The following is a 27849-nucleotide window of genomic DNA, read 5'->3' as shown; positions in this document are numbered from 1 at the left end:
GCCCCGCCCCCACCCCTCCTCCATCTCCTCCCTCCGCTCCCCTTCCCTTCCGTCCCCTCCTCCTGGGACCCCGGCTGCCAAGGCTGCCGGACCCGCCGCGGTGCTGGCCGGGGGCCTCCTCACACCCCCGCCTTCTACCCTTGCCCCTGTCCTGGTAGCTTGAGACCTTCTGATTTCAGAGCCTGGACACCACGTCGGAGTCCCTCCCATCTGTCCCTGCCCAGAAGAGTTTTCTACACTCGCTGTCACAGTCTAACTTCCTGCCCACGCGCGTGTCCCGGACCCAGGAACCTAGGCGTCCAAACAGCACAGACCCCCGCCTCCCTCCCACGGCTCTGACCGCGCTGGCAGCTCCCCATAGTTCCCCCTCTTTCTCCGAGCTCCGAGTTTTCCTGCCACTTCCCTGGCCATTCCTCCTGTCCTTGGCCAGCCCATCGCCCCCCACCCGTGCCTCGGTTCTGCACCCCCTTCCATAACTATGTTATGGGTTACTACTCAGCGAGAAAAACGAATGAGAAACACAACACTATGCATACATTTTGCAGGTATTGTGTTGAATAAAGGCAGACTCAAAATGCACATACTATATGGTTCCGTTTTATGAAATTCTAGAACAGGCAAAACTAAGGTGTGGTTACAGAAATCGAATCAGTGGTTGCCTGGGGTCGGGGCAAGAGAAAACTTCCTCCAGTTCAGGAAAAGTTCTTCATTTTGACTGGGATGGTGCTTACATAGGGACATACATTTGTCAAAAGACATCAAATCGTACACTTAAAGTGGGTACATTTCATTTCATGTAAATTCTATCTCAATTTACAAATAGGATACTGAGAAAAAGCAAAATATGACTGGACTAAAGAGCTGAGAAAGGAGAACCGGATGGGTGCCTGTCCCGAGTGGGTCATTGTACATCCAACCAGCAGGCTGCGAGCTCTCTGGGGGCCTGTCATAGCACAGCCCCAGCCCAGAGGCTGCCACATGTGATAATGTCAGGAAGTATCTGCTATGGAATTCACGAGGGGTAGCTCTATTACCTTTACATGACTTGTATAAAGATTTCCCCTTCTCCTTCATTTATTTATTTTATTGTGTTATAATTAAATACTATCGTACTTAATTTTGTTGGTTCGGTTGTTCCACATTTGGCCATGAGGACTCTTCGGTAGGTACTTCATTGGGTACACAAGTGTGTACCTAACACGCCCATCTTCTTCCCGCCCACTCACTTCCTTACTTTCTGACACTATATGAGGCTTCAAGTTCATTCTGTGTTCTCCCCTTCCCAGCCCTAGAATCAAGAAACTCCGGTTCTTTTTATTGGAGAATGGTATTTAAAATCAAGATCTCTCTGGGTAGTTTGCATTAGAGAATTTGCATTTCCCTACTCAAGAGTGGCTCAAGCATTTTTTCACCTGTGTAAGAGCCATTTGCATTTCCTTTTCTGAGAACTGACTGTTCACACCCTTTGTATATTTTTCTGTTGAACTGTTGGTCTTTAAAAATTGATAATGTAAGAATGCATATGTTCAGTAAATTAGACCTTTTCCTGAAATGTGTATTATGAATTTTTTTTCCTGGTTTGTCATTTGTCTTTTACTTTGTGTTTTTGCCATACAGATTTTTTTTTAGAACCTGCTGTTTTTCTGGTTGAATCTGTACATGTAGTGAATACAGTAACAGTTCTCCTAATGCTCATCGTCCGCATTTGTGAGATGTGGCTTACTTGGTCATGGTCTATTGTTCTTTTGAGAAACGTCTGGATTTGTTTTGCTTGTATTTTCTTTGGGATTTTTGCTTTTATTTTCATAATTAGAATTGTCCTCTGGCTTTTGTTTCACTTCTACCTATTATTTTCTGCCTCTACCTTTAATTCCTTCTCCTTACATTCTTGGTGTTTTTTTTTTTTTTTTTTTTTGTCTTTTTTCCCTGTCCAGCAACGGATCGCAACCCTCAGTGTCGCCCCCGTACCGGGACTGGGGACCAGCAACGGCATCGCAGCCCTAGGTGTTGCTCCCGCGCCTCGCTCAGCCAGCGAGCAGGAACCGGTCTGTATGTGGGATCCGAACCCTCGGCAGGAGCGCCGCCGTGCTTCCCAAGCGGCGCACTATAGCAGTGTGCCACCGGGCCGGCCCTTCTTGGTGTTCATTTTGTTGATTGATTTTTCTCCCCTAACTTGTAGCTGTGAATGCATTATTTATTTTTAAGTCTTTCTTATTTCCCAATAAAGGCATTTAAAGGTATGCAACTTTCTTTGAGTACCGTTTTGGAAATATCTCTAATATATTGCTGTAGGTTTTATCCATTTCTAATTAGCTTGTAATTTCCTCTTTAATCCAAGAGTAATTTTTAAAGGTTTTAAAAATTTTTTAAGGAGATAAGTTATTGATTATACTTTTGTGGTTAATTTCTAATTTTTTCTGTTTTTTGGAATTTGTTGAAATTTTCTTTGTGTCCTAAGAGAGTTGATTTTTGTAAATGTTCCATGTGTGTTTAAAAAGACTGAAAATTCTCTTAGTTGGGGACAAAGCTTATCTATATTTCTATTATATATTTGATTAATTGTGTGATTTAAATCCTCTGTATACTTATCCTTTTTTTTACTTGAAGTATTGAATTATTAAAATAGGTATGTTAAAGCTGATCACTATGATTTTAGATTTATCACTCTGTCTTTGCACTTCTTTTTTTTCCTTTTTTAAAGATGACCAGTGTAGAGCTAGAGCTGGAGTCGGGAGTACACAAACCCCTCGAGCCTGTTCACAAACCCTTAACACGCAGGTCTATGAGCTAGGTAACCAGCAAAAATTTCCTTGGAGCCTTGGATGAAGAAGGAATAGTCTTTATTCAGCACACGCATGTGTAGGAGCTAGGCGGTACAAACGGAAACTCAGAAACTCAATGGCTACCTGCAAAGTCCAAAGAAAAACTGAAACTGAGCAGCTGACAGCAGAGCAAACATGCTCTATTGTTAGACATGAGCTCTCTGCCACCAGCCTGCTTCACAAACTGCAGAACACACAATAGCTACAAAACTAAAAAGATACATTGGCGCACATGCACATCAACTCCATTCACACACAACTTGTTTACAAGAAATGTGCTGCTGGACCCCCTAGCCAGACCTGAGCCCAGGGAGTCTGACTAAATTATTCCATTTTCCCCACAATCGGTAAGGGGATCTTAACACTTGACTTGGTGGTGTCAGCACCATGCTCTCCCAAGTGAGCCACGGGCCAGCCCCTTGTCCTTGCATTTCTAATATGTGGTGGAGGTTGTATATTTTTTAAGCTACCATGTTAGATGAACAAAAGTTAATGTATCTTTTATTTAGTAGAGTATAGCAATTAAGAGCACAAGCTCTGGGTTCAAATCCTGATTATACCACTATCTTAATTTCTTTGTCCTCAGTTTCTTCATCCACAAAATGAGGATAATAATATTACCTAACTCATATAACTATTGTAAAGATTAAATGAATTAGTATATATCAATATCTTAAAATAGTGCCTGGCATATAGTGGGTTTTCAAAACTATTAGCTTAATGAAACATCTCTCTTTTTCCTATTGAATACTTTTATCCTTGAATTGTATTTCATTTTATATTAATCTCACCACCTTGCTTTCTTTTTATTGGCATTTATTTAGAATATCTTGTTTGTGCTTTTCTAACGTAAGCATTTAATGCTATAAATATCTCTCTAAACAGTATTTTAGTTTCAGCTAGTAAATTTTGATATGTTGCATTTTCATTTTTACTCACTTCAAAATATTTTGTAATTTCCCTTGAGGCTTTCTCTTTGAACTATGGACTATTTAGAAGTGTGTTTAATTTCTAAACATTTAGAAATTTTCCAGTTATTTTTCTGTTATTAATTTCCAGTTTAATTCCAATATGGTCAGAGAACACACTTTGTGTGATTTTAATTCTTTTAAATTTATTAAGGCTTGTTTTATGATCCAGGATATGGTCCATCTTGGTGAATGCTCTATGTGCACTTGGAAATAAAGTATATTTGTTGAGTGAACCATTACATAAATGCCAATTAGATCCAGTTGATTGGTGGTGGTGTTTAGCTCTTCTGTATCCTTGCTGATTTACTGTGCACCTGCTCTATTAATTACTGAGAGAGAAAAGTTGGAGTCTCTGACAATTGTGGAGTTGTCCACTTATCTTTTCAGTTCTATCAGCTTTTGCTTTATGCATTTTGAGGTTCTGTTGTTAGAATTTGACATTTAATCCTAAATGTTAGCCTCCTAATGTTTTGGACTACTGTGTCTTCATAGGGTGAATTGACTCTTTATCATTATGTATGTTCCTTTTATCCCTGGTGATTTTGCTTTATACTTTGTCCAATATTGATATAGCCACTCCACTTTTCTTTTGATTGATCTTTGCATGGAATATCTTCTTTTATCTTTTTATTTTTTTAATTTTTTAATTTTTTTTTCCTTTTTGTCTCTTTTTTACTGACCGGTAACGGGATCGCAACCCTCGGTGTCGCGCCCGTACCGGGGACCGGCAACGGGATTATAACCCTCGGTGTTGCGTCCGCACCGCACTCAGCCAGTGAGTGCGAACCGGTCTCCACATGGGATCCGAACCCTCGGCGGGAGCGCCGCCACACTCCCAAGTGGCGCACTCTCCAGTGCGCCACCGGGCCGGCCCTATCTTTTTATTTTTAATCTACCTATAGCATTGTATTTGAGGGTTTCCTGAAGACAGCATATAGTTGCATCGTTTTAAAAAATCCATTCTGATGATCTACATATTTTAATTGGTGTGTTTAGATCATTACATTTAATGTAATTATTTGTATATTTGGATTTAGATTTACCGTTTTTTTACTTATTTTGGTTTTGTCCTCTGCTTTTTGTTTCTCCATTTCTGCTTTCTGCTTTCTTTTGGTTTATTTGAATTTTTTTTTTTTTTTTTGGTATTCCATTGTAATTTAACTGTTGAGTTTTGACTATCTCTCTGTACAGTTTTTTAGTGTTTTCTATAGAGATTACTCTATACATGCTTAACCTTTCACAATCTACTTAGAGTTAATATTTTACTACTTCAAATGCAATGTAAAAACCCTGACCACCATATAGGTTCCTTTGCCCTCCCCTGTTTATACTACAGTTGTTAATGATTACATCCATATATATTGAATGTACACCATCAGATAATGTTATGATTTTTGCTTCCAATATCAAACATATTTTAAAGAACTCAAGAGGAGAATAACATTTTATTTACTATTTCTTGCTCTTCCTTCATTCATTCTTGATGTCTCATGTTTCCCTCTGGCATCATTTCCCTTCCTTTGGAAGTTCTTTTAGAGCAGATCTGCCTGGCAATGCTTTCTCCTAGTTTCCCTTTATTTGAGAATGTCTTTATTTTGCCTTCACTGATGAAGGGTATTTATTTTCTTTTAGCACTTGAAAAATGTGCCACTTCCTTCTGGGATTCATGGTTTCTGATGAGAAATTTTCAATCATTTGAATTGTTGTTCCCCTATAAGTAACATATAATCTTTCTCTGGCTACTTTCAGGATTTTTTTTCTTAATCTTTAGTTTCAGAAGTTTGGTTATGATGTATTTGGGCAAGGATTTTTTTAGTTTATTCTGTTTGGAGTTAATTGAACTTCTGGAATCTGTAAAATTATGTCTTTTTGACAATTTGGGAAAGTTGTCAACCATCATTTCTTCAAATTTTTTTGGTACCACACTCCTCCTCTCCTTCTGTGAATCCAATGATACAAACATTAGATCTTTTGGTATTGTCACTAAGGTCCCTGAGACTCTTCTTCATTTCTTTCAATCTTTTTTCTCTCTTTTGTTATGACTAGATAATTCTATTCATCTATCTTCAAGTTCACTGATTCTTACCTCTGTCATCTCCATTCTGCTATTAAGCCCACCTGGTGAGTTTTTTATTTTGGTTATTGTAGTCAGTTATAAAATTTCCATTTGATTTTTAAAATATATCTTGTATTTCTCTGCAAAGACTTTCTCTTTTTATATTTATTATATTCATTATTAGAGCACAGTTAGAATGTTCTCTTTAAAGTCTTTCTCTAATAATTCTAACATTTGTGTCATTCTTGGGGTTGGTGTCTCCTGATTATCTTTTTCCTCAAGAGATGTTGTATTTTTCTGGTTCTTCATATGTCAAGTAATTATTGATTGTATCCTGGGCATTTTGAATATTATGTTATGAGCTCTGGATTTTGTTTAAATATAGAATTTTTTTAAAGCAGATAATCAACTTGGTTAGGTTCAGGCCACAATTACCTACCTACCACTGGACTGTGGTTCCAATGTCAGTTCAGTTTTCAAAAGCTTTGCAGTGCTATTCGGGAATAAATCCCACTTGGTCACGGTATGTAATCCTTTTAATATGGTGTTAGATTCAGTTTGCTAGTTTTTTGTTTGTTTTGTTTTTTTGGTGGCTGACCAGTATTGGGATCTGAACCCATGACCTTGGAGTTATAAGGCTGTGCTCTAACCAACTGAGCTAACCAGCCAGCCCTCAGTTTGCTACTATTTTGTTGAGGATTTTTACATTAGGATATTGGTATGTAGTTTTCTAGTAATGTCTTTATCTGGCTTTGGTATCAGGGATTGCTGGCTTCATAGAATGAGTTAGGAAGTATCCTCTCCTCTTTTATTTTTTTAATTTTTTTTGTAAGAGTTTGAGAAGGATTGGTATTAATTCTTTGAATGTTTGGTAGAGTTCACCAGTGAATCCATCCAATCATGGACTTTTATTTGTTGAGAGATTTTTGATTACTAATTCAATCTCTACTTATAGATCTGTTGAGATGTTGAGATTTCTTATTCCTTCTTGAGTCAGTTTAGGTAATTCATGTGTTTATAGGAGTCTGTCCATTTTATCTAGGTTATCTAATTTGTTGGCATGGAATTGTTCATAGAATTATCTTGTAATCATTTTTATTTCTGTATGGCCAATAGTAATGTCCACACTTTCATTTCTGATTTTAGTTATTTGCATTGTCTATTTTTCTTTGCCATTACCTAAAGGATTGTCAATTTTGCTGATATTTCCAAAGAACCAACTTTTGATTTCATTAATTCTACTGTTTTTCCATTCCTCTATTTTATTTTATTTATCTCTGCTCAAATCTTTATTATTTCCTCTTTTCTTCTAGCTTTGGATTTTTGTTTGCTCTTCTTTTGGTTCCTCAAGGTGTAAAGTTAGCTTATTGATTTGAGATCTTTTTTCTTTTTTAATGTAGACATTTACAGCTATAAATTTCCTTCTGAGCAGTGCCTTCATTGTATCCCATGGTTTTAGTATGTTGCATTTCAATTTCATTCAACATAAGTGCAAAGGTACTTCAAAAAGTTTGTGGAAAAATAGAATTGAAAGAAAATATGAATTCTTCCACGAACTTTTTGAAGTACCCTAATATTTTCTAATTTCTCTTGTGATTTTTTTCTTTGACCCATTGGTTGTTTAAGAGTGTGCTGCTTAATTTCCACACATATAAATTTTCAAGTTTTCCTTCATTCATTTCTGGCTTCATTTCATTGTGACCAGAGAAGATACTTTGTATGATGTCAACATTTTAAAATTTATTGATACTTGTTTTGTGTCCTAACATATGGTCTATTCTAGAAAAGATTTCATGTGCAATTGAAAAGACTTTGTATTCCGTTGTTGTTGGGTGGAGTTTTCTATATACATCTATATACATCTACATGGTTTGTAGTGTTGTTCAAGTCCTTTATGTCTATATTGATTTTCTGCTAGATGTTCAATCTATGATTGTTTGCAGTGATATTCAGATTTGTCTTTTGTGTGCCTGAATGGCCAGTCTAGGCCTTGGGTCATATTATACCTTGTGGTTTAGTTCTCTAGGCCTTTGGTATTCTGTCTAGGGTCAAATCCATGCGTGTTCAGGTTGGGGTTCATATACAACTTGATCAGATCTCTTTCTTGAGATCTCCTCTGCATAGCTTTCCTGACACACTTTCAAGTTCTTAGAGGTCCTCTGTCTAGAAAGCTGGGGTTTTAATGTTTCTACTCTATCTCACACTTCCTGATATTGCTTATGTCTTCAGGGCAAAGCAGTAAGAGGATAGAGAGGGGAAAAAAGTGAAGGGGATTTCCCTTCCACTCATGGGATCGCAGTTCTCATCAGAGAGAAAGCTTCCCCTGCCTTGGAGTTTTAAGTTCCTGCCTGTTAAGCTGCTGCCATCACTGCCATTGATATTGTAGTATTGTCTGGGGACTGGGACAAGAGAGAGTGGCAAAAATAAGCAAATAAAAACTCCCAATGGATCCCCCCCGCTCTCTCAGATCCATAAAGGCTCTGTTCCTTGCTAGTCGGCTCAGACTGCCATATCAAAACACCATAGACCGGGTAGCTTCAATGACAGAAATTAATTTTCTCACAGTTCTGGAAGCTAGATGTCCATGATCAAGGTACCAGCAAATTTGGTTTCTGGTAAGGGCTCTCTTCTTGGCTTGTAGATGGCCACCTACTCACAGTATCCTCACATGGCCTTTCTGCTGTGCCAAAGGAAAGCTCTCTGGGGTGGGGGGCTAAAGCTCTCTGGTGTCCTTTTTTATGAGGACACTAATCCTATCAGGTCAGGGTCCCATCCTATGACCTTATTTAACCTTAATTACTTCCTTAGAAGCTCCATCTCTACACTAAGGGTTAGGGCCTCAGCATATGAATTTTGGGGGTGGGGGAAACACAAACATTCAGTACATAACAACGAGGAATATAGGGCTTCTGTTGGAGCTCTTCCTGTTCACATCCAATACAATTCTGGAGTCACTGCTGGCTCAGTGATACTTTAAACGCTGGTCTTTTCCCCAAACTGCTTGCTACTATTTACCCTTTGGAAACCCTAGAGAACTGCTCAGTGTACTCTGTCAAGAGTTTTTAGTCACATTCAGTAGGAGAGAGAGGGTAAAATATGCCTACTCCATCTTCCCTAGAACTGACTTTTAAAAATCATTTTATTCAACTTTTTTGTGTCATTTTGTTGTAGGTGTATCTCTTATACAAATTATAAAGTTGGGTTTAGAAAACCTCAACAATCTGATAGCTTCTTCTTTTAATAGAAAAATGGATTCATTCATATTTATTGTGATTGTTTTATCTTTATATTTTTATTTCCATGTTTTTTTCCCTGCCACCTCTCTTTTCCATTAGGTTAATTTAATTATTGCAGTTTTTTAAATCAATTTAATTTGGTCTAGTGATTCAGAAGTTATGTCCTTTTTCTGTACTTTCCATGGTTACATGTATACATATAGAATACACATATTAATGTGTATCTTCCACCCAACAAGATCTTCCCTTCTCCCTGACCACCTTTCTTCTTCTCTGTTATCTGAGATTTTAGGTTTCTATTGCTTTTTTTCATTATGCATTAAAATTATTTATATTTAACTTTTCATTAATTATTTGCTCCCCCCCAAAACTAGATAAATTGGACTTCATTAAAATTAAAAACTTTTCTGCATCAAATAACACTATCAAAAAAGTGGAAAGACATTCCACAGAATGGGAGAAATATTTACAAATCATGTATCAGATAAGTGTCTAGTGTCCAGAATATATAAAGACTTCTTATAACTCAATAAAAAAAAGACAAACAACCCAATTGAAAAAGTAGGCAAAAGACTTAAATAGCCATTTCTCCAGAGAAGATCTTGATAACTAAAAAAATCCGCTCTGACCAGGTCAGCTGAATTGTAGTGCCTTGGGAAATTACTGAGATGAATCAGCAGTCATGTCCCATGTCCTGGAAAACATTATCATGAGACGATTTTTACTGAGAAGCAGACATACTGGCACCAGAAGTAATAAACTTGAGTGCTTCTTGTAATTGTACCCTATATCCTTACATGTAGGATGTAATCTAGTAACAACTCCAAATCTATACATTGTGTTCAACCAACAGAAAAACTAATGTAATGATTGGGGTGGGGGTGGGGGAGCGACTGTCCTCTTCTCTCCCATTTGATTCTCCCTGTCTGTGTGATTACAAAATGCTGAATTCTGATGACCTCCTACAAAGCACATTCCAAGGCAACTTGTCTGTGTGTCTTCCAGGCCTATGGATCCTCATCTACACTCAAATAAACTCCTTGATATGTATATATATATATATATTTATATTTGGCTTCAGTTTCTTTTTCAGATCAACAATCTAAAACTGGCCAAAAAGCGCTTGAAAAGGTGTTCAACACCATTAGCCATTAGGGAAATGCAAAGCAAAACCACAATAAGATAACACTGCAAACCCACCAGGATGGCTTTAATTTAAAAAAAGAAAATAGTAAGTGTTGGAAAGGTTGTGGAGAAACTGGAACCCTCGTACATTGTTAGTGGGAATGTAAAATGGTCAGCCACTGTGAAAAATAGTTTGGCAGTTCCTCAAAAAGCTAAAAATAGATTTACTATGTTGATCCAGCAATTTCAGTCCTGGGTATGTATTCAAAAGAATTGAAAATAGGTGTTCAAACAAAAACCTGTACACTAAAGTTCATAGCAGCATTATTCACACTAGCTAAAAGGTGGAAACAATGCAAATATCTATCAATAGATGAATGGATAAATAAAATATAGTATAGCCATACAATGGAATATTATTTAGCCATAAAAATGAATAAAGTTATGAAAATGTTTTGGGACTAGATAGAATTTTTTGTACAACATTGTGAATATACTAAATGCCACTGAATTGCTCACTTTAAAATGCTTAATTTTATAATGTATTTTACCTCAATAAAAAAATTTAAATATTTTTTTAAAAAAAGCAATGAAGTGATTGCTTCATGGATACATATTACGGCATGGATGAAGCTTTAAAACATGCTAAGTGAAAGAAGCTAGACACAAAATACCAGAGTATGACTCCAATGAAACAGAAAGCAGATTAGTGAGATGAGTGGTTGCCAGGACCTGGAGAAAGGAAGGAATACAGAGTGATTCCTTAATGGGTACAGGTTTTCCTTCAGGTGTGGTGAAAATGTTCTGGAACTAGATAGTGGCGATGGTTGCACAACATTATGAATGTACTAAAGGTCACTAATGGCAAATTTTATGTGTTATTTTACCATTATAATTTTTATTTTTTTTGTCCTTTTTGTGACCGGTAAGGGGATCACAACCCTTGGCTTGGTGTCATCCGCACCACACTCAGCCAGTGAGTGCACTGGCCATCCCTATATAGGATCCAAACCCACGGTGGGAGCGCCACTGCATTTCCAGGAGCGAGTGCGCCAGGGGGTTGGCCCTTTACCATAATTCTTAAAAGGCTTATGTTGTACCTAAGGCTGAGGTGTAACTCTGATTTTCTTTTCTTTAAAAAATTTTTTTTTAGGGGCCGGTCCGGTGGTGCACTGCTACAATGCGCTGCTTGGGAAGTGCGGCGGCGCTCCCGCCGAGGGTTCGGATCCCACATACAGACCGGCCGCTCACTGGCTGAGCGAGGTGCGGGAGCAACACTGAGGGTTGCGATCCCGTTGCCGGTCCCGGTCCGGTACGGGCGCGACACTGAGGGTTGCGATCCGTTGCCGGCCACGAAAAAAGACAAAAAGGAAAAAAAACAAAAAAGAATTTAAAAATTTTGCTGCATTATGTTAAAAATTTTTTTAGCAAGTGTTTGTCATTGGTTAAAAAAAAAGTTGTCTTTTGACTTTCCACTTGATTGCTAGTTCCCTCAGAACTTTGAAGCTACAGCTCCATTGTTTTCTAATATCCATGTGGCCTTTGATGTTTGGTTTTGTTCTCTTATCAATAACATCTTTGTATTGTTTTTCTCTCTCTGGAAAAGTTTAGGATGTTCTCTTTATCTTGAGAGCTCCAATATTTCACTAAGAAATGTGCAGGTGAGGATTCTTTTCCAGTAAACCTGCCCAACACCTTGTTAGCCCTTTCCATCAGAAGACTTTAGCTTTTCTTTAGCTGAGGGGGATTTTTTCTGTGGTTTGATTATTTTCTTCCCCCCCATTTTCTGTTTTCACCTCCTGGGATCTCTTTGAGATGGTTGTTGGACCTCCTCGTTTTATCCTTCATGTCTCTCTTAATTTCTTCTAAAAAATAATCTCCCTGCTTTCTTTGCTTTACGTTCTGGGAGATTTCCTTGGCTTTTATTTTTCAGATCACTAATTGGGGACTTAAACTATGTCCAGTATATTATTCAACCATTCTGTTAAAGTTTTTGTCATAGTTTTTTCCCCAAGAACTCTAGTTTGCTGGTTGCCCTTTTTGCAGTCTCTTGTTTTAAGGACGTGGTATCCATCTTTATTGTGAGTGTACTGATTAAGATTTTTTAGAATCTGCATTTCAACCAGACCTGTAGGTGATACGCCCCACACCCAGGCTATTTCTTGCTCTTGGCAGGTACTTACCTGATATAGTTTTGCTCTGAAGGGGCATCTTCCTACAGTTCATGTCCCCATTTGTCTCTGTCCCAGGGTCCTCTTAGCATGACAGACACTGCCTCTCAAGTCATGCTCAGCCCCATCTCAGCCCCCCACTTCATGCCTTCTTATACCTAGGATTTGTGTTCTCTGTCTTGGTATGAAGAAACTCTGCCTACTTCAAAGAGCCATCCAGGGGTTGAGAGGAGTGGCCAAAGGAGTTTAGGAAGGTCTACCCTTTTCCACTGAATTCTGAGCAATCATATTTAGCTTACGTTTTTAGATACAATTTACACACAATGGAATACACAGATCTTAAGTACACAGTTGAATGTTTTGACATACGTATATGCCTGTGTAACTAGCTCCTCCAATGAAGATATCAATAAACCATTTCCAGTACCCCCAAGAGTTACCTCATGCCCCTTTGTAATTGATCCCCATTCTCCACCTCCTGAGGTAACTACTGTTTCAATTTCTTTCACTATATTTTTATATTTTATTTTGCAGGCCGGTACAGGGATCAAACTCCGGACTGTGGTACTATTAGCACCACACTCTAACCAACTGAGCTAACCAGTTTTGCCTGTTCTTGAACTTCTTAGATATGGAATCATATGGCATTGTCTTTTTGTGTCTGGTTTCTTTCACTCAATATGATGTGAGATTCATTCATACAACTACTGTTGTATCAGTAGTTTACTCTTTTTTATTGCTGAGTAGTACATTCCATTTTGTGAATGTAGCATAGTTTATCTCCTTTTGAACACTTGACTCTTCCTAGTTTGGGGCTATTACAAACATTCTGGTATACCATTGCTCTTAGCTAAATACCTAGGAGAGGAATTCTGGGTCAAATGGCAGGATAGCGTGCATTTTTTAGTTTTTCTTTACAGTTTAACTCCCTCTAGTTGCTCTTACACCTTGCAGTAGGGTTGCCTCACACTGCCTGGCCTGCAGGGGTGCTGTGGGGGCTATAGTGGGAGTAGGGACTTGAGGGGTAGAGGAGCTGGGGTTGGGGCCATCTCAAATTCCAGGTCTTCACCACCCAGCTGCTCAGCTCCCCCCACCTGAAGGACAGGTGGCAGCCTCCTTCCAACCACACATCCTTTGCTGCAGCAGCCAAGTCTGTGATCTTCTCCCTGTGGAAAGGTGACCCTTCCACTTCCTCGCCTTCAGTTATCCCCATGGCACTTAGGACAAAGGCCCAAGTCATTATCGTGGCCCTTCAAAGGCCTTTCTCCTACATCATCCCTAGCTGGGCTCGGGGCTCCAGGCTCCCCACTACAGACTTTCTTCCAGCTCCTCGCCTATCAGTTTGGGGCCTCTCTTTCTTCTCATGACAATGACCCTGCTCCTTCCAGGATGGCTGGACTGTCCAGGGAGAAAGGGGCCCTGGGGGAGGGGCCTGTGAGGCCTGTGTGTGGGGACTGTGGCTCCAGGGCCCAGCTGGAGCCTGGCTTGGGGCTTATGCTCAGGTCCTCATTGGAAGGAGACACTTGAGGTCCCAGAGGTCTGGCAGGCCAGCTCTGAGGGAAATATCCCCCAGGCTCCCCCTGTGCCCACCCTGCTCTGTCCATACACCAGCCTGCCCTTGGAGGCCCCAAGTCCTGAGAAGATGCCACCCTCCTTGTCCTCCTTCCCAAGTGAACTTCCAGTGAGGATCAATACTAAACTGCACAGTATGCACAAAGAAGGCCAGCAAACTTACTTTTCTCAAGAGGACTGCATGGGTGCTTTAAAAAATGTAAAATAAAAATATCAATGTGAACAAAATGCATCCTTTTGTTTTCAGTTTCTCATTTTCCTCTGGTCCCTTTGCCTGGTCAGTGTTGACATCTGGTGTCACCCATTCTTCTTGTCCCCCAAAACCCTCTATGTCCTGTGGCACCAGTGAGCACCTTGAGAGAGCCCTGGGCCTGGGACCCAGTTCTGGCCTCGCTCTCTGAACCATAACTTTCAGTAACTTTTGTTGAATGAACAAAATAATGTTTACATAAATTTTGAGCTTTAAAATCCATTTAAAGAGAAATTTCTTTTCCAAGAAAAGGTGGTTAAAATGGAAAAGAAAGTCATCTAGCAAGAAGACAAGGAAGACAGTGGAAATATGTTTTGCTGTAGGATACACTGCCATTTCTGACATTCTAGGAGTTTCGTTCAAGTCATTTCTTTCCCTTTCCCTTATCCTTGCCCGCGTCCTTTCCCTTATCCTTGCCCGCGTCCTTTCCCTTATCCTTGGCCGGTTCCTTGCCCGCGCCCTTGCCAGCGCCTTTGCCCGCGTCCTTGCCCGCGTCCTTGTCCTTGCCCGCGTCCTTGTCCTTGCCAGCGGTGTCCGGTTCCTTTGCCTTTTCTTTATTCTGTTCAGGTCCTTTGTCCTTTCCTGGAGGAGGAACCAGCACGTTCCTTTTGATCTTCTTGCCTTTGAAGTGTTTTCTTTGAAGACAAGTATCAATTAAAAAAAAAAGTGCAGCCACACCCATAAGGACCTGGAAAACAAAAGGATCCTCATCACTTTTCACTTTTAATTCCAAAGGTGGTATATTTCCTTCTTTCTAATTCATCAGTAGATGCTATTTAACACATCCTCTTGTCCCCTCAAACTCCCAGCTTTAAGAGACTGTTTGCCCCCTTCCTCAGCCTCTGCTTTCTCCATTCCTACTGTCCCGTCATCTCATCTCTATCTTTTCTCTCCTTAAACCCAGCCACGGAGGGGCCCTTTGCTCGGGGTTCGGCAGCTACAAGAAGGAAGCATTTAACCTGGGCTGGCTCCCTGGACATCATCTTTATTTAAATGGCTTATCCACTGGAAACATTTACCAACTTTACTTAACTTTGCTTTGATTCCAAGATGGTTTCTTTCCTTAACTAGGGGAAAACACCCATTCTCCAAAAGAGGTTAAGTGCGGAGCAAAATACACAGCCCCACATGGAAAGACTCACCACACCAATAAGGTAGAACAGTGGCATGCTTTTTCGACTTGTCACAGCAAAGACCACAGCTCCCCCAAGGAATACACAGGCAACCAGGTCATTGAGGAGGTCCTGAAATTGGGAGAGATGTCAGCCTCAGACAGAGCCAAGGTCCCATCAACACCCTACCCAGCATAGCTTCCTCCAAAGGAATATTTTAAAACTTCCGCCTGATTTAAAAAAAAAAAATATATATATATATATATATACACACACACACACACACACATACATACATATATACATATATATACACATGTAATATATATATATATATATATATATACACACACACACACACACATATATATATATAAAGATAAATACACACAGGGCTAGGTGGGCATACCTGTGGCCTCCCACCTGGAAGCTGAGACCCAATACCTAGGATGTTTAACTGCCTTCAGGCTTGAGTTTGTGAAGTCAGGGCTCCCTCCTCTACCCCCTCATCTGTGAAATACACATTTGGAATCTAGTTATGTCTCCCCCAGTCAATAATCAAATAAATAAACACACAGCTCTACAACTTAATGCTGTCCCTCTTGAGCACCACCCCACGTCATGTGTCTGCTCTCAGGTCAGCTTCTTCTTTGGAGCCTGGGTGGGCTGCATTGCTGGCAGGAGGCTCTGTAGGACTCTGGTCCCTCATTGGGGACTGGCAGCTGCCTCTTTATCTCCTCTTCCTTTTATACCCACCCCGTCCCCTCTTTGCAAGGCTGTACCACCTCCTCCTTCATCAACCTTCTCCCCAGCCCTTGTGGCTTCAGTCTTGCCCTCATCACATGCTGGATTCCCTCACCCTACTGACAAGACACAGCCAAACTTGTCAGAATTGGCCAAACCATGGCCATAGCAGGCCAGCTTCCTTCTCCATCACTCCTGGGATAAGAGACTGAGACAAACTGTGCTTCCCAGTGAGAGGCAGCTGACCCTGTGGTGTTTGGCGACACCCACCTTTCCCCTTGGTTCCTATGCTGCCAGTTTCTGTTGGTTGACCTTCCCCGGCCAGTTCATCTCAGGCCTTTTCTTTTCCTTTCTAACTTTGAATTTTGATGCATCTCAAACATACAGAAGATAATAGAACATCCCACCCTCACTCCTATCTCTTCCAGGCCACCAACCACTGAAATTTAACAGATGTTAACATCTTGCTATATTTGCTTCATGTCTCTTTGAAAGAAAGAAGTACAACTTCATGGAGCGAGCTACAGTCTCACCCCACCACCCCTCTTCCTGTCCCTCGTGCTGCCTGCTTCCCCCTTTTGTCCTCCCAGAGGCAACCAGCATTGGAAGTTGATGTATAGTTTTCCCACATCTGCATTTGTATTTTCCTACGTATTATATACTCATAAACAATATGCACTATTTTGTGTGTTCCAAATAAGAGGTATCATACCTTCTAACACTTGCTTTTTAAACTTCAGTTTTTGAGATTTATCCATATTGAGAAATATAGACAATTTATTAATTTTTTTTTCCTTTTTATCTTTTTTCGTGACCGGCAACGGATCGCAACCCTCAGTGTCGCGCCCGCACCTTGCTCAGCCAGTGAGCGGCTGGTCTGTATGTGGGATCCGAACCCTCGGCGGGAGGGCCACCGCGCTCCCAAGCAGCGCACTGTAGCAGTGCGCCACCGGGCTGGCCCGACAATTTATTAATTTTAACTGACATAGTCTACTGTATAAATAAAACTAGAGACAAACTAGAGACAGGTTGTTTCAACCTTTTAAAAAGTTATTACTCTTGGGGCCGGCCCGGTGGCGCACTGCTACAGTGCGCTGCTTGGGAAGCGTGGTGGCGCTCCCGCCGAGGGTTCGGATCCCACATACAGACCGGTTCCCGCTCACTGGCTGAGTGAGGTGCGGGAGCGACACCGAGGGTTGTGATCCCGTAGCCGGTCACAAAAAAAGACAAAAAGGAAAAAAAAAAAATTATTACTCTTGCAAACTCTGCTGCAGTGAACAAACAAATGTTTGTGTTTTGTCTCCCAGGCACATCCTCACCTTGGCTAGGTATTGCCAAGTTTCTCTCTAACGTGCTAGTGCCAATTGACTTTCACACCAGCAATGGATAAGAGCTTCTATTTCCCATGTCCTTGCCAACATCCAGGATTATTAGGCTTATTGATTTTTGACAATCTGATGAGTTGAAATGGTACCTCATTGTTGTTTTAATTTTCATGTCACTCATTACTAATGAAGATAAGCATTTTTAAAAAACATCTTAGGCATGTGGGTTTCCTGCCGATTCATGCCCTTTGTCCCATTTTTTTCTATTGGTTTGTTTTAAAAATTTTGTTTATGATGTCTTCTGTTACAAAGTTTTAATTTTAGTGGGATACATAGTCTCTCTCTCCCCCCACCTTCAACTCTCCAATAGTCCCAGAACCATTTACTGAATATTCTGCTCAACTGTTTCATAATGCTACCTTTGTCATATACCAAGTTGCCATATATATGTAGGTCTATTTCAGAGTTCTCTTTTCTATCCTGTATTAATTTGCTCAGGCTGCCACAATAAAATACAACAGACTGGGTGGCTAAAACAATAGACATTTTCTCATGGTTCTAGAGGCTAGAAGTCCATGATCAAGGTGCCAGCAAATTTGGTTTCTGGTGAGGGCTCTCTTCCTGGCTTGCAGACAGCTGCCTTCTTGATCTGTCCTCACATGCATGTGTGTGGAGAGTGAGCGAGCTCTCTGGTGTCTCATAAGAATACTATTCCTATCAGATCAAGGCCCCAACCTTGTAATCTCCTAATTACTTTCTTAGAGGCCCCATCTCCGAGTACAGCCACATTGGAGGTTAAGGACTCAGCACATGGGGGCCACAAACCTTTCAGTCTTTAACAATTTCATTAGTCTTTTTGTCAGTCTCTGAACTAGTACCAAAGCTCTATAGTAAATCCAGTATCTCATTGGAGAAGTCCATCCTTGTAATTCTTTTTACTCTTCCATAAGAATTTTAGAATCACTGTGGAAATTTCATTTGATTTATAGATTAATTTGAAATTGAATTGCCATCTCTATTATAGTAACTTTTCACAACTGTGAATGTGTATTTCTCTATTTAGGTTTTTCTTTGATCATCATGATGCATTGCTTTCTTACATGTTGTTTGATTCAGTTTTTAACACTTAATTAATTATTAATTAATCCATTAATAACATTTTATAATCTCTATGTGAAGTATCACATGTCTTTTAGCAGGTTATTCTTAGACACCTTGTACTTTCTGTTGCTACTTTAAGTTATTTCTTTTAAAAGTCACATTTTCTCATTGTTCATTGCTGATATTCAGGAACACGATTGTTTTTCTCTCTAGTAACCTTGTGGAACATAATCTGTTCTAGTAATTTGACTATAGATTCTCTTGGATTTTCTGTGTAGAGAATCATATTATCTCTGAGTAATGTTAGCTTTCCCCTTCCCAGTCTGTATACCTTATGTTTTCCTTGTGATAGTTTCACTATAAAAATCTTTGTTTGCTGTAGGTTTGGGTAGATGCCTATTATTAAGATAAGAAAGTTCTGTTTATTCCTAGTTTGCTAAGAATTCTCTAAAGATTGGTATTGAGTAATACTAAATAGTTTTTTGGCAGCTTATGAGATGATATATTTTTTTCCTTTAAAGTATGGTGAAATATATTAATAGAGTTTTTGAAGACAAAACCATCTTTGTATTCCTGGCACAGATGCTGCTTCATCATGATGTATTGCTTTCTTACATATTGCTTGATTCAGTTTGTAACACTTTATTGAGGATTTTTATGGCTATACTCAAATATGATAGGCCTATAGTTCACTTTCCTTATAATGTCTGGTTTTAAGACCAAAGCCCTACCAGACAGTACAACATATTATAATGCCTTTTAAAAAGAAAAAAAAAAAATAGACAGACTGATGGAACTGAATATAAAGTCTAGAAATGAACTATACATACAGAATTTTTAGCATTTAACAAAAATGCCATTTCGAATCAATGGGGAAAAGATGTGTTATTCAATAAAAGAATAAATCAGGTGATGGGGTGAAACAAGTGGCCATAATGTTGGATATAAAGCTGGAGCCCTGGTTCATACCATACACAAAATCACTCAAATCAATCAAATGATTTAAATGTAAAAAATGAAACAATAAAAGTGACAGATGAAAACATGGATAAATTCTTTTACAGCATGTTTTCCTGTTTATTTTTGAGTCAACTTTTGTAAGTTATATTTTTTCTAGGAAATTAACTATTTTATCTGAACTTTACAATTTATTGGCATAAAAAGCTCGTATTTTCTCTTGTGATCTTTAAAATCTCATCTTGGTCTTTGTACTTTATTTCTTTGTTCCTTCTTCCCTCTTTCTTTTGAGATTTGTCTACTTTATCAGTCTTTTCAAAGAACTAGATTTTTGGTTTTATTAATCCTCCGTATGGATCATTGTTTCCTGTTTCATTAATTCTAGTTCTTTGGCATTTCCTTCTTAATTTTATTGCTTTGTTTTGTTTTGGTACCTTCTTCATATAGACATTTAAAATGTTAATTTTCAGTCTTTTCTAAATACATGGTTTGAATTTGAATTGTTTAGCTGCATTCTACAGGTAGTATTTGAAAATACTATATATAGCTAAATCCACATGTTTGGGGAAAATATTAGATTTCTCACCAAACATATGGGGCTTTCACTACATTTTAGTTATCGAATGGTCTGTATGATATCAGTTCCTTGTTATTTGTTTACACTTGCTTTGTGGTCTTATATGAGGATAATTTTTATGATTATTTGAAGTATGCTTAAAAAGAATATATATCCTGTTACTATTGGGTATAGGGTTCTATATGTTTTAAAGTCAGTAGATCAAGCTGACTTTAAAATCAAGTAATTACTCAGGGAGGCATGTTAAAATCTCACCCTATGGTTGCTATTTGTCAATTCTTCCTTATCATTAGGTCTATTTTGCATTTTATATTTTGGGGCTATATTGTTAGATGCATACAAGTCCAGAATTTCTATCTATAGTGATCCTCTTTATATACTTCTAAAATATATAAATTGGTTTATTCTGGTATTAAAGCTATTCCAGATTTCTTTTAGTGTTTTTATCTTTTTTTTTCCCCCATCCCTTACAAACTTTCTCTGTCTGTTTCTGAATTGTTCTTACGGTTTCCTGTAGTTCTTTGAACATTTTTAAGATAGTTGATTTAAAGTTTTTGCCTGGTAAGTCTAACATCTGGGCTTCCTCAGGGACAGTTTCTGTTTCTTTTTTTTTCCCTGTGTATGGGTCATACTATCTTATTCTTTGCACACCTTGTAATTCTTTGTGGAAACTGAGCATTTTCAATATTATATTGTGGCTAATCTGGAATTCAGCCCTCCCCCCGGCCAAATTTGGTGTTGCTCTTTGTTATGGGTTGTGATCATTTGTATGTTTAGTGACTTTTCTAAACTTCTTTTGAAAGACTGTATTTTTTTCTTGTGTGCCCACTAGAGTCTCTGATTCATTAGCTAATGACTAATGATTGAATAGGGATTTCTTTAAATGCCTGGAAACAAACGAACAAAAATAAAATACTCTACTGGTCTTTGCAGATTGGCTCTGTGCTGGGTTACTCCTTCAACACGTGGCCAGGCTGTTCACGAGTCTGTCTTAGTTTTCACTTCCTGCTTGCATGGAGCTTAATGGTAAGCCACAGGTGAAAGCTTAGGGTCTTCTCAGGTCTTTTCTGAGTGTGTGTCCTGCCCTGGGAATGGGCATGGTCTCCTAGATTCCCTGGTTTATGTGGGAACTTTTCAAAGCCCTTATTCCCTTATGTATCTCCTTTCCCAGTATCTTCCTTTCCAAACTTTCCGGTCTGTCTACTGGTTGCCTCATCTATTTTCGCTTGCCCTGAGTGGCTGAAGCTAGTATATTTGCCTTTAAATGTTTTTGACAAATGCTACCAGGGAGACTGCTTCATCCCTAAGAAAGTTCTGAGGCAGATGAAACAAAAGCAAGTCCCTGGATCAATCTTTCAGGTAGTCACAAGACAGGTGAAAACAAACACACAACCATAATTCTTTGAGAACAAGGTCTGTATTGTTCCCTCTGCCCCCAGCAAGCTTCAGCAGGAATGTGTGCTGCTGTCCTCAGGCTATTACCAAGCTGTGGAGTGAGGGATGGCAGGTGGGTAAGTTAAAACACACACATAACGTAGTCCATTCTAGTGGCAGAGAAGCAGCTTACCCTGTGCCGGACAAAATGGAGCTTGAGGCCATAAACAGGCACACCAGCCCAGTGAACCCAGAGGCCTTCCCCACCTGTCTATAGTGCTTTTGGCCATTGGCATGTTCTTCACCTCCTGGTTTTTTTTTTATGAGGTCAGCTCCACCAAGTACACTTGGGATATCTACAAAGATCACCTCATCTCCTTGGTGGCCTCACTCTTCATGGGCTTTGGAGTCATCTTCATGCTGCTCTGGGTTGGCATCTTTGTATAAACTTCCAAGGGTACCAATCAGTTGGCTTCACTGAATCCCTACTTTTGTAAATTAATTTTTTAACATTTCTGGAAATGCTACACCTGCTGCTCACAACTAAGGCAGATGTGTGACAAATAAAATGAACTAAAATGCACAATTCTTTATTACCAAAATTCAGTAGCTTCTTTCTTTCTTAAGCATTCCCCTAGTTGTTCTAAGTTTTTAAATTAGATTCTAGAGTTCCAAAAAAGTTGGTTTTGATAGTTTTTTGCCAGCTTAATCACTGCTGTAGTGGAGGGACAAAGTTTTGGAGTTCTGCACTGTGCCATTTACAGTGACATCACTCTCATTAAATCTGCAAGGTTTTCAGTCATTATCACTTTGAATTTTTCTTCTCCTCTATTCTCTTGACTATTTCCTCACCTCCATTCTCTTGACAACTCTTGATGGACATTCTTATTACATGTTCTATGGCTCAACCTCTCTCTTTCATATTTGTTCTCTTTATCTCTTAGTGCTATATTCTGGGAAATTTCTCCACACCTTTCAGTTCACTAATTCTCTCTTCAGCTGTGTCTGATCTGCTTTTGATCTCATCTATTGACATTTTTATTTTAATACCTATCTTTTCTAGACATTGTACTTTGTACTTAAAAAAATCTGTCTGTTCTGTCTTCATAGTGTCATTCTTTTCTTAGGGCTCTTATTTATGTATGTAATCATTTAAAATATATTTATTATTTTTTTCAGACAGCTCTTCTATGATTTTATATTCTCAGCATTCTAATCCTCTCATTTGTTATGTTTGCTGATTTTTCCTTCTTAGTCATGGAGATTAGAAAACAACAACAACAACAACAAACAAGTGTTTTGTAGTTTTGAATTGTGAGTATATTTTTAACAAGTCTCCCCCTTCCACCCACCCCCATGAAAATCTCTTCATGCTTTGTGTTTTTGCATTTGTTTCTGTCAGGAGACCCAAGGATATCATCAGAATGTCATCAGATTGGGATAGAGTTTTATGCTAATTTCTGGGCATGAAGCTGTCTAGGCTGCATGAAATGTTTTAGACTGCAGGTAGCAAATATTCTAACTCCAAATCTGTACAAGTGGTATGCTCAAGATTTCTGAGGGTACTTCAAAAAGTCCATGTAAAGGTTTGTATTATCTTTTAATTCTATTTTTTTCACAAACTTTTTGAACTACCCTTGTGTTTCTCAAGGAGGATTTTCTTTTGTCTGCTCAAAGCTCAGGCAGAGATGAACATGCTTTCCTGTTCATCTCTGTTGGGGAAGAGTGTTTTCTCTCTCCATTTTTCCCCTAAGGGAGCAGTCTTTCCAGTGTGCCTGCTTTATGCAGTATTCTCAGTTCTAAATCCCCACTTTGTTTGGGATCAAAGCCTCATCACCCAACTTGAGAGTGTATGAAAACCCATACTCTAGGTTCCTGAGACAATACCTCACAGGCCATTCCCACCTACCCTTTGCAGCTTATATGATGACTGCTCCTTTTCCCATTTTTGGTGCTTGTGTGTTTCCCTTTCTTTTTTACCTGTTCAGCTGTTCCATTATTTTGTTTGTTTGGTTTTTTTTGGCGAGTGGCTGGTAAGGGGAACTGAACCCTTGACCTGGTGTTATAGGGCTGTACTCTAATCAACTGAGCTAACTGGCCAGCCCACCAGTTCAACTGTTCAGTTAAAGCAATATTGTATTTCCCCTAGTATTTTTAGGTACAGAGGAGGATTTTCAGGGTTCATTGGTTTTTCATCTTGCTGGAATAAAAAGTATCTTTTTCAGGCTCCATGAGTGGAACTTGTCCTCTGCCTGTCCTTTTACCTTGCTTGTGCCTTTTCCAAGAGTCCTCATTCAGCCCTCTTCTCCTTTCTGCCAGTACTGGAGATCCTCACCTACTTTGCTGAGACCTATAGATACCTGGACCCCAACAGTTTTTTCTTTTTCCTTGGTGGCTGGCCGGTATGGGGATCTGACCTCTGCTCTAACCAAATGAGCAACAGGCCAGTCCTCTCCCTGCTCCCCAACAGCTTTTAACATGGAAGCAGGACAGAGTGGAGCTAGAGACTCAGACTCTACTGATAAAGCTGGGTGTGAATTCTTTTTTCTGCCACTTACTAGCTGAGTGACCTGGGGTGAAGTTACTTGGCCATTCTGAGTTCATTTCCTCATGTGTAAAGTGAGTGAAACAATGAACAGAGGGTTCTGGAGGCAGGTTATGAATGTGCAATTAACAAGGGGACTTGGGACTTGGGGTTCTTCATCTACTGGCTGTGGGTTAGGTGGGTATGCTCTGTGATTACACAGGTGATGGGCAGGGACTCAAGTCCATGAGTCCTCAGGCACAGTGTCAGCACTCTACATTAATGGTCAGGATTAAATGTCAATGTCACAGGGGATTATTATTGTCCCCATGTTACAGCTTTCTGAATCACATATCCTTTATAGGGACATTCATTGGAGACCTAAGTCTGCTTTAGAAGTGACTTTAAAAATAATTCTTATTTTATCTTATTGATTTATGGGTGACTGATTTTCTGCTTTGAATTCTGAGGATAGGTGCCTTCTGGGGTGATCTCTCCAAATAGGTGTGAGCTGGCAGAGGGGTGAGGAAGAACAACTGGTTGCTAAACCTCCCTTCCCACCAAGGAAAGCAAAGCTTTAGGCCCTCTTTGTTTGACTATCCTATAGCTAAGAGTCCCCCACACCCACCCCGACACACATGGCCAGGCTTTTTTGGAGCATTTTCTACCTAGCTATACCTCCCCTGCCCAGCTGCCCCTGCCTGGGCCCCATCCGAAGGTGCTGAGCCCATGCCTGGGGTACAAATATGGGAGGTGAGACACGTCTCTCTGTTCAGTCACTTCTCAGGTGACAAGACACAAATGTGAGTAGCACACCAGCTCCCACCAGTCTCCACTACCACTCACTTACAGAAATGGGCCACAGGATGAAGGGCATGTATCTGTGGATGGCAAAGGTGTAGATGAAGATGAAAAAGCAGATGATGGACAACTCCATGGTGATGACGAGTGTCAAGATGGGGTGCACGGGGACTGACTTGAACAGTGCCAACGCCGCTATCAGGCAGCCCTGCAGCAAGACATACTTGTACACCTGAGTCCCAAACCCTTCCGGAGACCCCTGGGGCCTGCCCCCCTTCTCCCCAACCCCTGGTTTTGGATCCCTGCCCAGGAATACCAGTCAGCTCACCAAACTCAGGATCTTGACCTGGGCGTGCCCTATGATCCAGAACTCTTTAGTGCTATCCTTCAGTTCCCATCGGTAGCGGCGACACCCCTTTCTCGTGCCCACTTCATGCTTGGGCTGCACCGACTTTTGCTTTTTGGTCTCCTCTTCTTTATCTACCTCTTCCTTCTTGCCCGGCTCGGGTTTGCCCGGCTCGGGCTTGCCCGGCTCGGGCTTGCCCGGTGTGGCTGCAGGTGGAGGAGGGGCAGCCTTGGTCTTAGATTTATCAGCCATCGTTGCCTCGGAATCCTTAGCCTCTCACGGCCTGCCCAATTTCTCCTGTTGTCCCTGGACAGGCCTGGCTTACGACAGAGCCTGATGTCCACCGACCTGCTCCGAGGCCGCGCGGGGCTAACTGCCAAGACCAGCGAATGCCAACGCCTGCGCCTCCCCTCCGCGCGGACCGACGCACGTACCCTCTACCCAACAGGGCCAGATCCACCCGCCCTCCACGCGGGAGCCCCCATAGGGTCCACTTCCGCGCCCAACACGCTGGCCCCGCCTCCGTGCGGGATTTGGGTCTCACCTCCCCGCTGGGTCCTAGCGAGGCCTTGCAAGGTGGCCCCAGGTCTGTGGCCGCCGCTTGCGTCCTTGGGTCGGGTTGGCTCTTGGAGCCTCAATGTCACGGCTCTAGCCACTCCCTCTGGGGACAGAGCGCCCCGAGCTTCGCCGGTGCAGCGCCATACGCATGAAAACGTAACGCGACTTTTACACAAGGCGACACGAGGAAGCAGAGTGTTCCCGACTTAGCAGCCCTGATTTTATGGTCACACGTAGGCCGGAATGAGCGACAGCATGCGAACTCAATGGTGGGCGTGGAGAGAGTGATTAGACGTAAACGCGTGCGCCCGTGAGGGTGCCCGGGCAGATTCTGCGCGGACGCCAGAGCAGGCTTCAGCTGGACGATGGGGCGGGTTTGACGGGTTTGGGGACTCGTTTCTGGGAGGGCGCCCGGGTGGATTTCGGAGCGTGTTTCCGGGAAGGCCCCGGGGTGGGTTGGTGGGTGGGTTTTGGGGCGGGCTCCGGCGTGGGCTCCGGGGCAGGTTGGCGTTTGGGCGGCTGGTCGCGGGACTGCTTGGTTTCAATTTGGACTCCCACGATTCTTTTCAAGTTATTTCTCATCATCTTCGTGACCACAAGCCCATCGATGGCACACACGATTGCCGCTGTGAGACACAGGGACTGTCAGACACAAGACCATATGCGGGAAGGAAAGGAGTGGTTATTTTGCAGCTCAGCAGCAACCTCTCCAACCTATCCCCATCCAGTGCTGGAGCTGCGGGCGACCTCCAGGGTTTCCCTCTGACCCACTACTACTCTCTTGGTGTTTGCCCATTTGGCTGCTGCAGGACCACTCTGCCTTTCCCAGGATGCCTGAGGCCCCAGGAGGCCCCACGTAGGGGTGAGGTCCTGAGAAGCCCTCTCAGTGGAAAGGACTCCTGGGCTATGTTTGAAAGGACAAGAGAACTACTGGGAGGAGAACTCTAGGCACTGGACTGAGGTCTTGGAGGAATCTGGTATAGCCAAGACATCTTGAGTGTCTCAGAGAGTGCCAGAGTTGAGGCTGGGGAGATGCAGGATCTGGAACTCTATCAAGAGTAGAGGTCAGGGGCAAGACTAAGAAAACCCATTTGCAGTGGCCATGAGGTAGATGGAAAGTGAACCTGGCTGGAGGCCTGGAGAACAGTGGAGGAGGGGGGGTTAGGGCTGTTGCCTGCCAGCCAGGTAAGAATTGATGGAGACCTGGTGGTGGGAAATCATGGCAGTAGAAGGCTTGGTTGCTGAGTTAACAGATAGGGACCTGGGGCCCTTGGCACCTGATATTCCCTGGTGCTCCGTGGCTCTTGCCAGCCTTGGATGTTTCTCTTTATGGCCACTTAATTCCCGGCTGCTTAATAAACTTTTCCTAGTAGCTCTTTTCCCAGCTAATCTGTGAGCTCTCCCAATGGGAAAGGGCTCTGTCCTCAGCACTGAGCTCAGGCCTGGCACAATCCAATGGGACTGACAAATCTTTACTGATTATGGAATGAATTCAAAGAACTTAGACTATTTCTTTTTTTTTTCTGGATTAATTTCTGTTCCCATTGTTTAAGTTCTTGAACCATGGGCCGAGCCCGTGGCGCACTTGGGAGAGTGCAGCGCTGGGGGCGTGGTGGCGCTCCCGCCACGGGTTCGGATCCTATGTGGGGATGGCCGGTGTGCTCACAGCGCTCGCTGGCTGAGTGTGGTGCGGCTGGTCTCAAAAAAGGACCAAAAAAAAAAAAAGTTCTTGAACCAAAGTCCTACCTTTCCTCTACCCCCATCTTCCAAGCATTTGATCTGCCATTTCTTTTGTTCTTCTATATGATGAGGGTTTGAGTCTCAGTTTGTCCTAGCCTTGTGACCCAGGGCAACATATTTAACCTTAGTTTCTATATGTGTAAAAATGAGAGTTGTAAGGATTAAGTCAGAACGTGCCTAGCCTGGTGCAGGGCACATACTGAGCAACGTGTGGCAGGTTTCTTTCTTCCTTTCTAAATAGGCTGGGTTACTCACTTTTGACAATGCACTTTTCCCCCCTACAATCTTTTCTTTCACCTGCCTTTAAAAATATAATTCTCTGGGCCGAGCCCGTGGCGCACTCGGGAGAGTGTGGCGCTCCCGCCGCGGGTTCGGATCCTATATAGGGATGACCGGTGCGTTCACAGAGCTCACTGGCTGAGCGTGGTGTGGCTGGTCTCAAAAAGGACAAAAAAAAAAAAAAAATATATATATATATATATATATA

The 27849-nt window shown here is 41.3% G+C and overlaps 2 protein-coding genes across 4 annotated transcripts in view; both read right to left on the bottom strand.

Annotated features, from left to right (window-relative positions):
- Positions 1–14567: 14567 nt before the first annotated feature.
- CMTM2 (CKLF-like MARVEL transmembrane domain containing 2) lies at positions 14568–25316 on the bottom strand. Its single transcript, XM_008574141.1, has 4 exons — positions 25047–25316; positions 24768–24926; positions 15346–15447; positions 14568–14891 (listed from the first exon to the last, which is right to left on the bottom strand). Exons 1-4 carry the CDS (start codon positions 25314–25316, stop codon positions 14568–14570), a joined length of 855 nt encoding a protein of 284 aa, XP_008572363.1.
- An 804-nt stretch (positions 25317–26120) lies between these two features.
- LOC103591629 (chemokine-like factor) overlaps positions 26121–27849 on the bottom strand; it is a 26805-nt gene continuing 25076 nt past the window's right edge. Inside the window, exon 6 of one of the 3 annotated variants that reach the window (XM_008574112.1) lies at positions 26121–26248. In XM_008574112.1, the coding sequence (XP_008572334.1) occupies positions 26204–26248 (45 nt within the window). In that variant the 3' untranslated portion in view covers positions 26121–26203. Of the gene's footprint in view, positions 26265–27849 lie in introns of all 3 variants that reach the window. The other 2 variants (XR_550598.1, XR_550597.1) reach the window with 2 other exon arrangements.

The sequence above is a fragment of the Galeopterus variegatus genome, unplaced genomic scaffold (assembly GCF_000696425.1).
Source record: "Galeopterus variegatus unplaced genomic scaffold, G_variegatus-3.0.2 Scaffold999, whole genome shotgun sequence".
NCBI classification, from domain to species: domain Eukaryota; kingdom Metazoa; phylum Chordata; class Mammalia; order Dermoptera; family Cynocephalidae; genus Galeopterus; species Galeopterus variegatus.
This window is presented reverse-complemented; position numbering and strand designations above follow the sequence as displayed.

Excerpts from the sequence above, each read along its gene's own strand:
- CMTM2 (XM_008574141.1), bottom strand. The coding sequence starts at position 25,316 with ATGGCTGATAAATCTAAGACCAAGGCTGCCCCTCCTCCACCTGCAGCC. Across the intron at positions 24,927-25,046 it reads AGGTCAAGATCCTGAGTTTG|GGCTGCCTGATAGCGGCGTT; the intron begins GTGAGCTGACTG and ends GTCTTGCTGCAG. Across the intron at positions 14,892-15,345 it reads TGTTCTACCTTATTGGTGTG|GTCCTTATGGGTGTGGCTGC; the intron begins GTGAGTCTTTCC and ends TTTGTTTTCCAG.